At 37.2% G+C, this 13,905-nt stretch overlaps 1 protein-coding gene and 1 pseudogene across 2 annotated transcripts; both read right to left on the reverse strand.

Moving 5' to 3' along the window:
* Positions 1-854: 854 nt before the first annotated feature.
* Positions 855-10,000, reverse strand: LOC149048861 (uncharacterized). Its single transcript, XM_089201010.1, has 9 exons — positions 9,650-10,000; positions 8,141-8,425; positions 6,894-7,241; positions 6,419-6,567; positions 5,714-5,858; positions 4,808-4,896; positions 3,861-4,095; positions 2,785-2,899; positions 855-1,947 (listed from the first exon to the last, which is right to left on the reverse strand). Exons 1-9 carry the CDS (start codon positions 9,738-9,740, stop codon positions 1,920-1,922), a joined length of 1,485 nt encoding a protein of 494 aa, XP_089057136.1. The 5' UTR covers positions 9,741-10,000; the 3' UTR covers positions 855-1,919.
* Positions 10,001-10,890: 890 nt separating this feature from the next.
* LOC113675323 (glutathione peroxidase-like) lies at positions 10,891-13,821 on the reverse strand (annotated as a pseudogene). Its single transcript, XR_016185096.1, has 2 exons — positions 13,288-13,821; positions 10,891-11,984 (listed from the first exon to the last, which is right to left on the reverse strand). The product of XR_016185096.1 is annotated as a glutathione peroxidase-like (transcript).
* Between the last annotated feature and the right edge of the window lie 84 nt (positions 13,822-13,905).

The following is a 13,905-nucleotide window of genomic DNA, read 5'->3' on the forward strand; positions in this document are numbered from 1 at the left end:
AAGCCTGGGAACTAACTAAGCCCCCGCGCGTGAAATTGGCGTTTGGCGGCAATACCAAAATGAAGGAAATCTGAAAAAATTGAGGTAATTCACTTTAACAAAAACGTGGAAGACTAGCTTTAGTTCTAAGCAAGTTCACAAAGCTATCATTAGAGCTTTTATTGCGTCAAAATTAAGTTGCAGAGAAGAAAAAACAGAAATTATCCTCAACAAATAGAATAAATTTTTACTTTTCATAACAAAGGAAAATTTTCAGGTTTAAACCTTGGCTTGAAAAAAATTTGTTTCTTTCTTGCGGTATAAATCTTCATTATGTATAAATTCAGCGTTATAAATAATTCATTAAAAAATTTAAGTCCTTATACTCTCTTCGAGAAAACAGCCCACTCTTTCTCTTAAGTGAGACCTCGGTTGCTCACCTCACTTTTAAGCAATTGTGCGCAATCCCTTGTGTAATATAGGCCAAGTTATAGATTGAAACACTGAACAATTGCTCACCACTCAAATTCCTTTTCTGCAAAGTCCATATGGGTTCTCTAATTTCCTTTTGGCTCGTGACAATGACTACAAACATGCATGCTAATTCTTTGTTCTTCGCAGTGAGAATGATTTGTTGGAGTCCGATTGTCCAAAGGGCTTTGTAGCTCTATTCACGCTGTTTCACGAGTGGATAATCGAGGAAGAAACTGTTTACCCGTGGGGCGAGTTTTAGACGCGGATAATCGTTAGCTCAGCTACTAAGGACTGAGTGGCAACAAGGAAGGGGGATTTTTCGGCTCATGTCATCCCCTTCCAATGCTTTTGCAAAGCAGGCCGCTGAAAACGCCGTAACTTAATGCATTATAAAGAATCACTCCAATCTCCTTCCTGATTTATTGTAAAACCTTTAAAAGTAAATTACACTAAGCTCAAAACAATGTTTCTCATTCTGTAACAGCTAAATGCACAAACACTGAACAGAGAGAACAGAAACTCTGGACTATTCCACTGCAGTAAACAGTTTACAAATAGTTCGTCATACAGCTGAGCCATAATGCAGGTATCGGTTCAAGACATAACATCAGTACCGCTTACCTTGTGACTAGGGAAGGAATATATTATTAAAAAAGTAAGAAGAGAAAACAAGACAAAACTAGAGAAAACAATCGTAAAAAAAAAAAAAAAGGAAACAGTTGCGCGCTATCAGACACCACTGATTATAGAGAAAAATCAAAACAGAAAATCTGCTCATGCTAAATAAATATGACAAGGATTTAAAGAAATAGAATGATATGTAGAGACGCCGTTCGATAATGAAAGATGTCAAAAGGTTAATACGTGACACGTGATTAAGACCAAAATCAACATGTGACACGTGAATTTAATTTGAAAGGCAACGTGATTTGTGAATTTATGAACTGGTATATCCTGAAATATACGCGACCCGTGAAGTTTCTTCTTTCATTTCGAGTAAACGTCAAGTTTTCCCTGAAAGCTCGCACACAAGAAAATTTGAAGTTTCGCCTCTAAGTGATGTGTGAAACGGGATTACGGCCCTTCCCCTTCTTAACCATCCAATCGCATTGTTACCGGAAACACGTGCTGGTGTAACTTCTCACACGTGCGTGGCGGTATATATAGCTTCGTAATAGAATAAAATTAATGTGAATATGAAAGTGATCTTCGCAGTTATGAACACTACTTAAGAAGAAGTGAAAAGAATAAAAGTGAGGCAAAAAGAAAAAAAGTCGTTCTTCTATCGAAATCCAATTAACAACGTTGCATAAGATTTCGGATATCACCCAACAAGTCAAAAGGCTTTGTACTGGGAAGGTAACGCTTCACAGGAAATCCATTATGATCGACCAAGAACTTCTCGAAGTTCCAAGAGATGTCCTCACTTCTCACCGGAGTCCATGAAACAGCTACATAGCGACTGATTACTCCTCCTGGAAGGGGACAGAGCGACTACAAGAAGAAGTTACAACCAGTTTTAACATATCATTTTTTCCCGCGCCCCTCCTCTTACGTGAGACTCATCTTACGCGCTCGCTTTACGGCTTGCCCTGGCTTGTCAAATAGCAACAATAACAATAATTATAAAAAGCAAAAAAAAAAACATTGGTGACAGACCCCCAGACTAAGTTAACTAGTTCTGCTAATGGACGAGATTGAAATTCCACTCTCTGTCTTGCGCACTGATATTATGAAAATACCCGTTCTCGTTGTGAATAAATATTCTCCATACTTCTTCAGGGTTAAAGGGAACATTTGCGAAATCAGAGTTAGGTGATGTATCTTGCCGTTACACGACCCGCCTTGTGACTGAAGGAGGCTCTCAGTCTACACGATAGCTTCCGGATTAAATAAGTTCCCTTCCCGCCAGTCCCGAAGATAGGGGCGATTTAAATTTGGACAGAACCGAGCGCGAAAGTGCACAGGGCACTGGGCTTTCACGATTCTTTCCATTTCAGAACCTCACCCCAAAGAGTTAATTCAACATTCAGTCCAGCGGTGAGCTGGCGGCTTAAGTCCAGTCGCGGACGGGGTTCCCAAGTATTTTTTTTTTGCTCTAAGACCTCGGCTGAATGGAAGTTTCGACAACCTGGAAGACTTACCCTTGATTTTGGTGGTAAGGGTAATTGCAGGCGTTCGCATAATTGTACACATAGTTCGGTTTTAGCTGCCTTAAGGACCAAAAGTAAAATGACATCAGATTGAAACAACTTAAAAAGGCAGGCTAAGATGGGCTTATGCCCCATTCACGCCAAAGAATAAACGGGTTTTAAAGCTATATCTTCATACCTTACAAAGTAAACAGCAACTCCAGCTATCGTACATCCTACGAGAACTGAAATAGCAAGCTCGGCAATTTCTGCGCTACTTAATTTTCTTTCTTGGGTCGTTGTTGTTTGGGTCTCTGAGGAATAAAAGAGAGAGCAGTGATTGAGGAGTCTATTTCAAAAAAAAACTTTCACACAAGTAAACCAATAATAGAAAATTATCACAATCACTGATTAAAACTTTGGGTAAGATGTATTTTCACAACATGAAAAGTTACAAATGTTTTCTGATTGTGTTTTCCCAATTATATTAAGAACACATGCGTGTAGGTTAATGTTACTGTATATACAGGAGGTGATGTGTCTAAAAACTTGAAAAACTGTAATTGTCATGTCTTCTAATTTTTCGTCATTGTATTTGTGCTTATAGAACATTCATTATTATTATAAGTTTCTTTTTTTTTCTGATAGGCATAGGTAATTATTATTGTGGGTATTTTCAGCAAAATATTTGTAATCCTTTGAGCTGTAGTTTTGTTATTTTATTGTTCAGGTTCCTTTTGTTTGGTTCATAGTTTTCAAGGTTGTCACCCATCAGGTTTAACCCTTTAATCCCTAAGAGTGACAAGGTTCTAATTTCTCCTTACAATATCACCCCTGAAACAAATGTTTAAGTCACAAGAATAAAGGAAATGATCAGCAACTAATCTTGATGGTTTTACAAATTCTCCTTGTTAGAACTTAGGTAATGTATAAAAAACAGAATGGAGAATATGCATAATGATCCAGTTAGGGTGTAAAGGGTTAAATATGCTGACTTTTCTACATTCCAGGGTTCATTGTGATTCATGTTGTTGGATTTCAGGATGTTATGTAGCTGTTGTGATATTAAACTAGTTTGTTTTTTTTTTTAACCAATAATCCTAAGTAAAGTCGCCAGTGCCAAAACATTGAACTCATAACAATCACACTCAGGCAGGTAATACCACATTTATGCAAAGAAGGATCATATCAAGGGGTGAGTGGCAATGAAGATTCATGTTTTGCACTTCATTTGCATTTGCCCCACATGACATTCTGCTCTTTTTGATCACTCACCTTGCACTTTCTTAATGACATGAAACAATCTGCGTGTGCTGGACTTTCCTTCCATATTACGCATGATCATGAAGACATCATAGCTGTGCGCATTTTCCAATCTTGGTAAAGTAATGCTGGTTGCTTTGGCATCAGTAGTATAACTACAACCTTTAACTTCCCTCTGGCCAACGTGGTATGCACATGAAATCACGTACTGACCAGGATTGCCCCACCATGATGAGGTATCTGCCGGCTGAGAGACAATTACTTTTTGTCATCATCATGGTGGCATTAGATCAAATCTCTATTACCAGACATCACTATGAGAAGCACTCCCCTCCCAAAGAGATCAAATGATGAATAATAGCAAAGAACAAACAAACAAATTATTTCATGAGGCAGCCAAGAGGGCCCCATCTCATCTGAGTGTGGTAAAAACCAAAACCAAGTACCGGTGATAACAATTAAATTGCCCAATCATGGAGCAAAAAATCACAAGGAGCAAATCAGAACTCAAAGTAAAAACAATTAAAGTGTTAAAAGCCTTGGAAATGTGTGTAGCCAAGGCACCATTGGTTTCTAGTTTTGCATCTGAATAGTAAAGAAAATGGCATGATTTTTCTGGACTAATCACAGTGGATAGATAAAACAAAACCCATGAAATCTTGCTTTACTTCAGACAATATATTGAATTTTTTTTCAGAAAAGCCTTTCCCGAAAGAAAAAAAACACTCAGATTATCTCAATCATTAGAGAAAAATATAAAGCCTGTAAACTATGACTTTACCACGATTATTTAGCCTTAGACCACAAGTTTTGTGCCTGAATGATTTTCAAATTGAAGTATAGCAGACTCAATGATCAACAATTTTCAAATTGAAAAAAGTCCAGTTTGAAGTGTACACACGCAGACATGTGTTCTAAAAAGAAATTTTAGGTATCAAGAATTAAGGTTTAAAACCCACCTCCCATTCCACTGATACATTCCTGAGACCAGAATTGCCCGGAAAGGATATCGAATAATCTCTTATCACCTTTGATAGATTGACTGGATCTGTAATCAAAATGATTGATGTCATCTACAGCTGTAGAGGGGTGGAGGGAATGGAAGAATATGCTAAAGGATTGCGAGATTGGAGAGAGGGTTAATCAAGACAGAAAAAAATTGCAGCAAAGGATGAAGGGAGGAGAGTTAAAGTGAAGTGAAGGAAAAGAGAGAGAAATAGATTGTAAAAGGAAAGGATGGAATTAGAGTGAAGGGAAAGGAGGCAAGATCAAGAAAAGGTCAGTAAATGGGGGTATAGTTTAGGGAAGTGACCTGCCAGGGGCCTGTTTCTCAAAGGTCCTTGTACTTTATGGGCCCCTATGGCTGTTCTGTTTTCATTCCAGATGGGAGTTTCAAAAGTTTTGAAAACTATACAAACAAAACTATCAGCTAAAGAAACAAAATGGACTGGTTAGGGTGCTAGAACTTGCTCTAGAGAAACAGGTCCCACGAGACAATTAGGCTGATGAGAAAAGAAACAAAGAGGCAATGTGTGCAAGAAGGTGGAAGACAAGAGGGAGAAGGTGATAAGGAAGTCCTTAGAAAAGAACAGTCAGAGTGACCAATGGCAAAAGAGAAAAATGAGCATAATGATAGGTACATGGCACTTTATACTCTCAAGAAAAACAAGAATTGCTTACTCATATTGGATGCCATTGCAAATACACCCATGAAAATGATTCATATTTAGACAATGTGCAAGGTGACTCAACAGTTTGCAAATAACAGGGAACATTTCTGTAACCAAGTGTGGGTTGTAGAAGAAATGAGAAATTATGGCCTGGAATACATAGATACAAGGGCAACAACTATTAAAAAGACATACAGCCTGCTTTTGTCCTGACAATTTTTGGCCCGATGGCTTCACTCCAGGCTGATTCATCTAATCTGACCACAACATAAACATAATACTCTGTAAAGTCTTTCAGTCCAGTGAGCAGTGTAAATTCTTTATTGGATGTAGTGCTTGTCTGAAATGAAACAAACATTAAAAAAGTATGTGCATTAATATTAAATTAAAAAATTACTTGGGTATTCTCTTAATTTAATAATAATGACATTAACTAATTATTTAATTAGTAATCATGATAAAATTGGCCCTCATGATTAAAGAAATAAATGTCCACCTGAATGAATGAATAAATAGTTTGACTTGTGCATACAATAAAAACAGTGAATAGTCATTTTGAAACATGAAAAATAAATCAATACATAAAAAACAATTTTTAAATCATTTTTTATGCTACTCACATAGGTTTCTCAGACCAGGAGACCACAAGTTTTCGTTCCATTCTCCCACTCTTTCTGCCAATTTTCATTCACCTGTCTTGAGCTATAACTTCTCCCACTCCTCTCCTCCCCCCTCTCTTTCTTCACAAATTACTGATGCAGTTTTTTATCTTGACATGTAAATTGGATTTGTTCATTTAATTTTATTAAAGCTTTGAGGACAGTTCTCTTAGTCAGTAACATTTCATTTACAATGGGTGATGTGTGAAAAATTAGTTAGAAAATGTTTACCTAAACATACCCTATTTTTAATCTCTCCTTTGGCATGATAGAGCACTGTATAATTTTGGTCGGCTAGATCCCAAGATGGTCTGGCTTTCCAACGCACACGTAATTCACCGTCTTTATCTGTGCGCTCAACACTAAAATTTTCAGGAGGCTTGGGTGTAACTGAAAGACAAACATTAACCTTTTAATTTTCCAGCAGTGACAATAACATGTAACGTCTTGTGAAATTATCAAAATATTTAATCCAGCAAACAGGTAATGAGATTACTCAAAATTATCAGGCAGAATTAAGCTGTCATCTTGATCTAACACCAAATTCTTGTAAATAATTCACCCGGAAATGTGTAACACTGAGCTGGATGAGACAATTAACAATCAGATTCTAGGAGTTGAAGGTTTAATGACTGAAATCATAATGGGGATTGTGATATTATTAGCAATACTAAAATTATCCTAAATTAATGAAGAAGCACTTTGAAAAAAAATACCTGAACTTATAGAGATATATGGCAGGTAAATAAGACTTTGTGCACTTCCAACAGCATTTGTGGCCATAACAGAAATATTATAGTCACAGGCATCTAAGAAAGTTTTCAGAATACACTTGAAATTCATTGTAGTGCTGAGAATGTTTACAGGCTGGCATTCTTTTATGTTGATCAACCTGCAGGCAGTTTTCTGACATGGGTTGTCAGGTTTGTCATTACACAATTTGATGGAGTAGTTCACAGGTAAACCACCAGTATAGCTGGAAGATGACCACAGTATCCAGACATCTATAAATGGATAAACACCATAGATTTTGAGGTTTAAATTCCGTGGGGAGCTTGGTGGATCTGGAAAGCAAAAGTCAGAATAGTTTATATGACTGTGTGAGTCTCCACGGAAATTGGCTTTAAATAACTAATTTATACCATCATATGCATATTACTGTTCTCTATATATCTATTGTGCTGATGAGGAGAATTTGTTTAACAATCCCAAGCTTCTTTAATTGGTGATTGCTCGATTCAGGGTGTTACTGTGAGGAGAAGTTGGTTTCTAATCATTTTAGGGACAAAGGGATAAAGTATCACACTTTATAATATAAAAGCTAATTGAAAAGGAGAATCATGAGGTAATTGAAGGAGTTAAATGCAATAAAGCCTTTTGTACATTTAAATTGAAGCCTACAAGATTTCTAGTTTGCTTATAAAAGTCCAGGGAATATTAGGTATTTAATGTGTTTTTGATACACAGTGTGTCTTATTACAAACTTAACTGTCTCAATAAATTTTAAACAAGTGAAACAAACAAAATAACCAAAAAAAAAAAAAAAATTCACAAAACACTGTCCAGTGAGTACCCAGTACTAAGTGAGGTAAACTTTGATTTTAAGAACTTGACTGATCTAATAATTACTTTATCTCAGGTTGTTGGAATGTCTGCCATTGCTAATTACATTGATCCTTTTCAAGATTACTCTCACTCAGACGATCAGAATACTTTATCAACAGTTACCTCTAGGTTCAAACCATTTACTGCTTTTTTTAAAACATTCTTCCTTTGTAATTTATCCATGTATGTATGTGGCTTTAAATTCAATGTTTAGTTTTGTCTTTCTTTGAGATTTGGAGGAGTTCTGGTATTTACACAGTGACCATAATTCTTACAATAAACTGCACTGAAATCATATCAAAAAAAAGTTCTCAATAAGTATAAATTATATCAAAGTGAAATTAAAACAGACTATTACCTGCCACAGTGACTGAGATATTTACTCCTTGGGATTTATCACCAGATACTGGACCACACCAGTAAATTCCATTATCATGGGCACTTGCATTCAATAATTGCAACTGAACTGTTGAATCATCAATTTTTTTCGCTCGATCAAACAACCATTTGTCATTGTGCTTCCAGGATACATTAGGGCTTTGTCCAAATCCAGATCTTACAGTGCAGTTTAACAAAAATACAGAGCCCCTTAAGACAAAGTATGAATTGTCAGGGCTCCCTGGTTCAATTGTGACAAATGAAGCTGAAATAAAAGCAATGTAATTGTTATTTTCACTAAATTTATAATGATAAGGTTCTGGGAGATTTCACTTGCCAAAGCCAAAAAAGTATAAGTAAACATCTCATATATAATTCTTTAAATCCAAATCTGCATTTACTAACTAAAGGTGACTCACTAATATTGCCTATATGTGATTTAAACAAAACTAGTTTTGTCGAAAACCATGTCAATTTATTACCATTTAATATTTAAACATAAGTCTACAGCAATCAACTGATGAGGTTTTGAGCAAACATTCTATAATTTGTAAATCATTTGGGCAATATTAGTGTGTGGAAAGTAGTTGCAAATTAGGATTTTCCTATATATAAGGTAAGTACATGTACTTAATAAGCAGACCAAAGATGTACCAAACGTTTTAGTAACAGATGACATGTATCTCACCTCTCTTTGACATTTCAGAACAATATCCTGACAAGAGTTTTAAAGAATGGAGAAATTTTAAGTTGACTGTTGAAACTGATTTCGGATTTAAATTGCTTTTTCAAAATTTGCTACTTACGTCCATACCTAGATTGATCCGTATAGCAACTCCAAAATGCACCCCCAGTCAGAAAGTAAACTAACTGGCGTTCACACGCCGTTAATCTGTACTTAATTTAGACATCGACATTTTCGCACACAGCGTAAGTCAGTTCCGATATTGTATCAGACTCATTAAAAGATAGCATCTGAACCACGTTGATTTTGTTCATTAATTTAAAGAAAATAAATTGCAGCTCAATTATGCAAGAGGGAAGGAAATGACTGATTTCATCCTAAGAGTTGAACTGGCTTATATGAAAAAAGAATCAAAACCAAACAAAACAGAAACTGTAGGGCCACGAAAATTGGCGAGCAACCAAAGAAATAAAAGGGATTTCATTCCTCCCTGCAAACAAATTCAATATATTCCGTGTATATGCCTTCCATGATTCTATCGTTAAAGGAATTCAGTGATAACTACAGAGAGAACCTTAATAAATTAAATATAAAGTCACCCTTTTAAAATTCGAACACAATTCAAACCTGTTTACCATGCCGATAACCTTAAACCAAATCATTTTATAAACTTACTTCAAAGGTGCAACGTCCATTATAACGCAAACTAAATAATTGATATATGCAGAGTGCTTGGTTTAGTTACTAAAAGCACACAACGAACCCCAAAGAAGTGTATTTATCAAAATGAACCTTCCATCTTACCTCGAGAATGATTTCCTAGCGAGGAAACGTAGGTAGAGGACAGCAACGAAAATAATATCGAGTAGAAGGGAAGTAAACTGTACGAATTCATTGTCTACGTTTGACTTCGTGCCAACATCGCAATAGAGGATACCTTTGCATGATTCATTAGGAAAATCTCGTCTCCTACGCAAAATTAAACTAAAAATTACTTCATTAAAATAACTCTTGGCTTGTAAAATTAATCTCCCCTCATCGGTTTGCCATAAGTATCACAGAACATCCACAGTTGATTGCCAATTTCGGTTTCGAAAGACTGTTATTTTCTGTCACTTTTCACTTCCGCCCTCGTGGTTGTCTGGAATGCTTTTCAATTACGACTATATGACGTATCTGTCCTTAGTTCCTGACAAGCCTGGGAACTAACTAAGCCCCCGCGCTTGGAATTGGCGTTTGGCGGCAATACCAAAATGAAGGAAATCTGAAAAAATTGAGGTAATTCACTTTAACAAAAACGTGGAAGACTAGCTTTAGTTCTAAGCAAGTTCACAAAGCTATCATTAGAGCTTTTATTGCGTCAAAATTAAGTTGCAGAGAAGAAAAAACAGAAATTATCCTCAAAAAATAGAATAAACTTTTACTTTTCATAACAAAGGAAAATTTTCAGGTTTAAACCTTGGCTTGAATAAATTTGTTTCTTTCTTGCGGTATAAATCTTCATTATGTATAAATTCAGCGTTATAAATAATTCATTAAAAAATTTAAGTCCTTATACTCTCTTCGAGAAAACAGCCCACTCTTTCACTTGAGTGAGACCTCGGTTGCTCACCTTACTTTTAAGCAATTGTGCGCAATCCCTTGTGTAATATAGGCCAAGTTATTGAGTGAAACACTGAACAATTGCTCACGACTCAAATTCCTTTTCTGCAAAGTCCATATGGGTTCTCTAATTTCCTTTTGGCTCGTGAATGAATACAATCATGCATGCTAATTCTTTGTTCTTCGCAGTGAGAATGATTTGTTGGAGTCCGATTGTCCAAAGGGCTTTGTAGCTCTATTCACGCTGTTTCACGAGTGGATAATCGAGGAAGAAACTGTTTACCCGTGGGGCGAGTTTTAGACGCGGATAATCGTTAGCTCAGCTACTAAGGACTGAGTGGCAACAAGGAAGGGGGATTTTTCGGCTCATGTCATCCCCTTCCAATGCTTTTGCAAAGCAGGCCGCTGAAAACGCCGTAACTTAATGCATTATAAAGAATCACTCCAATCTCCTTCCTGATTTATTGTAATACCTTTAAAAGTAAATTACACTAAGCTCAAAACAATGTTTCTCATTCTGTAACAGCTAAATGCACAAACACTGAACAGAGAGAACAGAAACTCTGGACTATTCCACTGCAGTAAACAGTTTACAAATAGTTCGTCATACAGCTGAGCCATAATGCAGGTATCGGTTCAAGACATAACATCAGTACCGCTTACCTTGTGACTAAGGAAGGGATATATTATTAAAAAAGTAAGAAGAGAAAACAAGACAAAACTAGAGAAAACAATCGTTAAAAAAAAAAAAAAGGAAACAGTTGCGCGCTATCAGACACCCCTGATTATACAGAAAAATCAAAACAGAAAATCTGCTCATGCTAAATAAATATGACAAGGATTTAAAGAAATAGAATGATATGTAGAGACGCCGTTCGATAATGAAAGATGTCAAAAGGTTAATACGTGACACGTGATTAAGACCAAAATCAACATGTGACACGTGAATTTAATTTGAAAGGCAACGTGATTTGTGAATTTATGAACTAGTATATCCTGAAATATACGCGACCCGTGAAGTTTCTTCTTTCATTTCGAGTAAACGTCAAGTTTTCCCTGAAAGCTCGCACACAAGAAAATTTGAAGTTTCGCCTCTAAGTGATGTGTGAAACGGGATTACGGCCCTTCCCCCTTCTTAACCATCCAATCGCATTGCCGCCGGAAACACGTGCTGGTGTAACTTCTCACACGTGCGTGGCGGTATATATAGCTTCGTAATAGAATAAAATTAATGTGAATATGAAAGTGATCTTCGCAGTTATGAACACTACTTAAGAAGAAGTGAAAAAAATAAAAGTGAGGCAAAAAGAAAAAAAGTCGTTCTTCTATCGAAATCCAATTAACAACGTTGCATAAGATTTCGGATATCACCCAACAAGTCAAAAGGCTTTGTACTGGGAAGGTAACGCTTCACAGGAAATCCATTATGATCGACCAAGAACTTCTCGAAGTTCCAAGAGATGTCCTCACTTCTCACCGGAGTCCATGAAACAGCTACATAGCGACTGATTACTCCTCCTGGAAGGGGACAGAGCGACTACAAGAAGAAGTTACAACCAGTTTTAACATATCATTTTTTCCCGCGCCCCTCCTCTTACGTGAGACTCATCTTACGCGCTCGCTTTACGGCTTGCCCTGGCTTGTCAAATAGTAACAATAACAATAATTATAAAAAGCAAAAAAAAAAAAACATTGGTGACAGACCCCCAGACTAAGTTAACTAGTTCTGCTAATGGACGAGATTGAAATTCCACTCTCTGTCTTGCGCACTGATATTATGAAAATACCCGTTCTCGTTGTGAATAAATATTCTCCATACTTCTTCAGGGTTAAAGGGAACATTTGCGAAATCAGAGTTAGGTGATGTATCTTGCCGTTACACGACCCGCCTTGTGACTGAATGAGGCTCTCAGTCTACACGATAGCTTCCGGATTAAATAAGTTCCCTTCCCGCCAGTCCCGAAGATAGGGGCGATTTAAATTTGGACAGAACCGAGCGCGAAAGTGCACAGGGCACTGGGCTTTCACGATTCTTTCCATTTCAGAACCTCACCCCAAAGAGTTAATTCAACATTCAGTCCAGCGGTGAGCTGGCGGCTTAAGTCCAGTCGCGGACGGGGTTCCCAAGTATTTTTTTTTTGCTCTAAGACCTCGGCTGAATGGAAGTTTCGACAACCTGGAAGACTTACCCTTGATTTTGGTGGTAAGGGTAATTGCAGGCGTTCGCATAATTGTACACATAGTTCGGTTTTAGCTGCCTTAAGGACAAAAAGTAAAATGACATCAGATTGAAACAACTTAAAAAGGCAGGCTAAGATGGGCTTATGCCCCATTCAAGCCAAAGAATAAACGGGTTTTAAAGCTATATTGTTAAACACAGTTCAATAATGTTTTCTTCATAGAGCCTGCTTATACCAATGTTTGTCGACTTCAAATCTAGCACATATGAAATAAAAAGGTAATGACTACTAAAAACATGGAAAATTCAGTTTTTCAAGGTTTATTTCTGATTTTAACTCATTTAAACCTGGTTTAACTGAACATGTTTTGCAGGTGTGAATGGGGGTATAAGCTTGGAGAGAGAAGCCCCTGAAGATCAGTGGAAAGGTCTAATATATAGATTTAGCCAAGCCTAAAAGCGGAGCTCTTATTAGTTTATTTTCCAGCCCTACGTTACACTGAATAAAAACTGTGGAAAGGTCTATAAATTACTCTTACCCGTGACTATAATTACGTAAGGTCACATTTATTACGTAATCTCATACTGATATGGACGGTAGCCCTAAAGATATTAAAATCTAGAAATCCTCGAGTTAAACCCATTAAAGAGCAGAAGTTACCTTTAAATAGGTGTAGATCGGGTCTTCCCATGCGCCGTTGACTCGGATTTTCTGAAAAAGTGGAAAATTCGGAACAAATCCATTGCCAGGCCGGACCCATTTCAACCCGTTCATAATCTCCTTCTCGTTCGCTCCTGGTTCTTGGTTTAGGAACTGATTACACGGAAAAGCCAAAATATTCAAACCACACCGGTAGTTTTTTTGGTTAAGTTCTTTCATGAGTGCATTTAAGTGAGGGTACTGTGCAGCGAATCCTCAGTAGGTAGCTACGTTTAGCGCCAGGGTGACGTTCCCAGCGTACTTGCGTAGCAAGGTTGCTGTGCCGTTCAGATATTTTGTGCGAAAGTCGAACAGCGACCGGTTTCTACTTCGAGTACAAGAAGTCGAGGTCTCCCTTACTGCTTCAGCTGAAAAACCAGCAAAGAAGTACAAAAGACAAGCAAGCAAAGAAGCGCGCGCCATTGTGAACAACAACGCGCCACCGACAGCTACTATTTGAAGCAGCGCATGGCTTAACGTAATTTGAAACCGCACCCACTTCAAGATGGAACAAAGGGATTCTTATAAACATTCTATTGGGCGAGAGAGGGGACCGCAAGGAGGAGAAATGTGTCTAGC

Source organism: Pocillopora damicornis, chromosome 3 (genome assembly GCF_964200805.1).
Source record: "Pocillopora damicornis chromosome 3, jaPocDami1.2, whole genome shotgun sequence".
NCBI lineage: Eukaryota > Metazoa > Cnidaria > Anthozoa > Scleractinia > Pocilloporidae > Pocillopora > Pocillopora damicornis.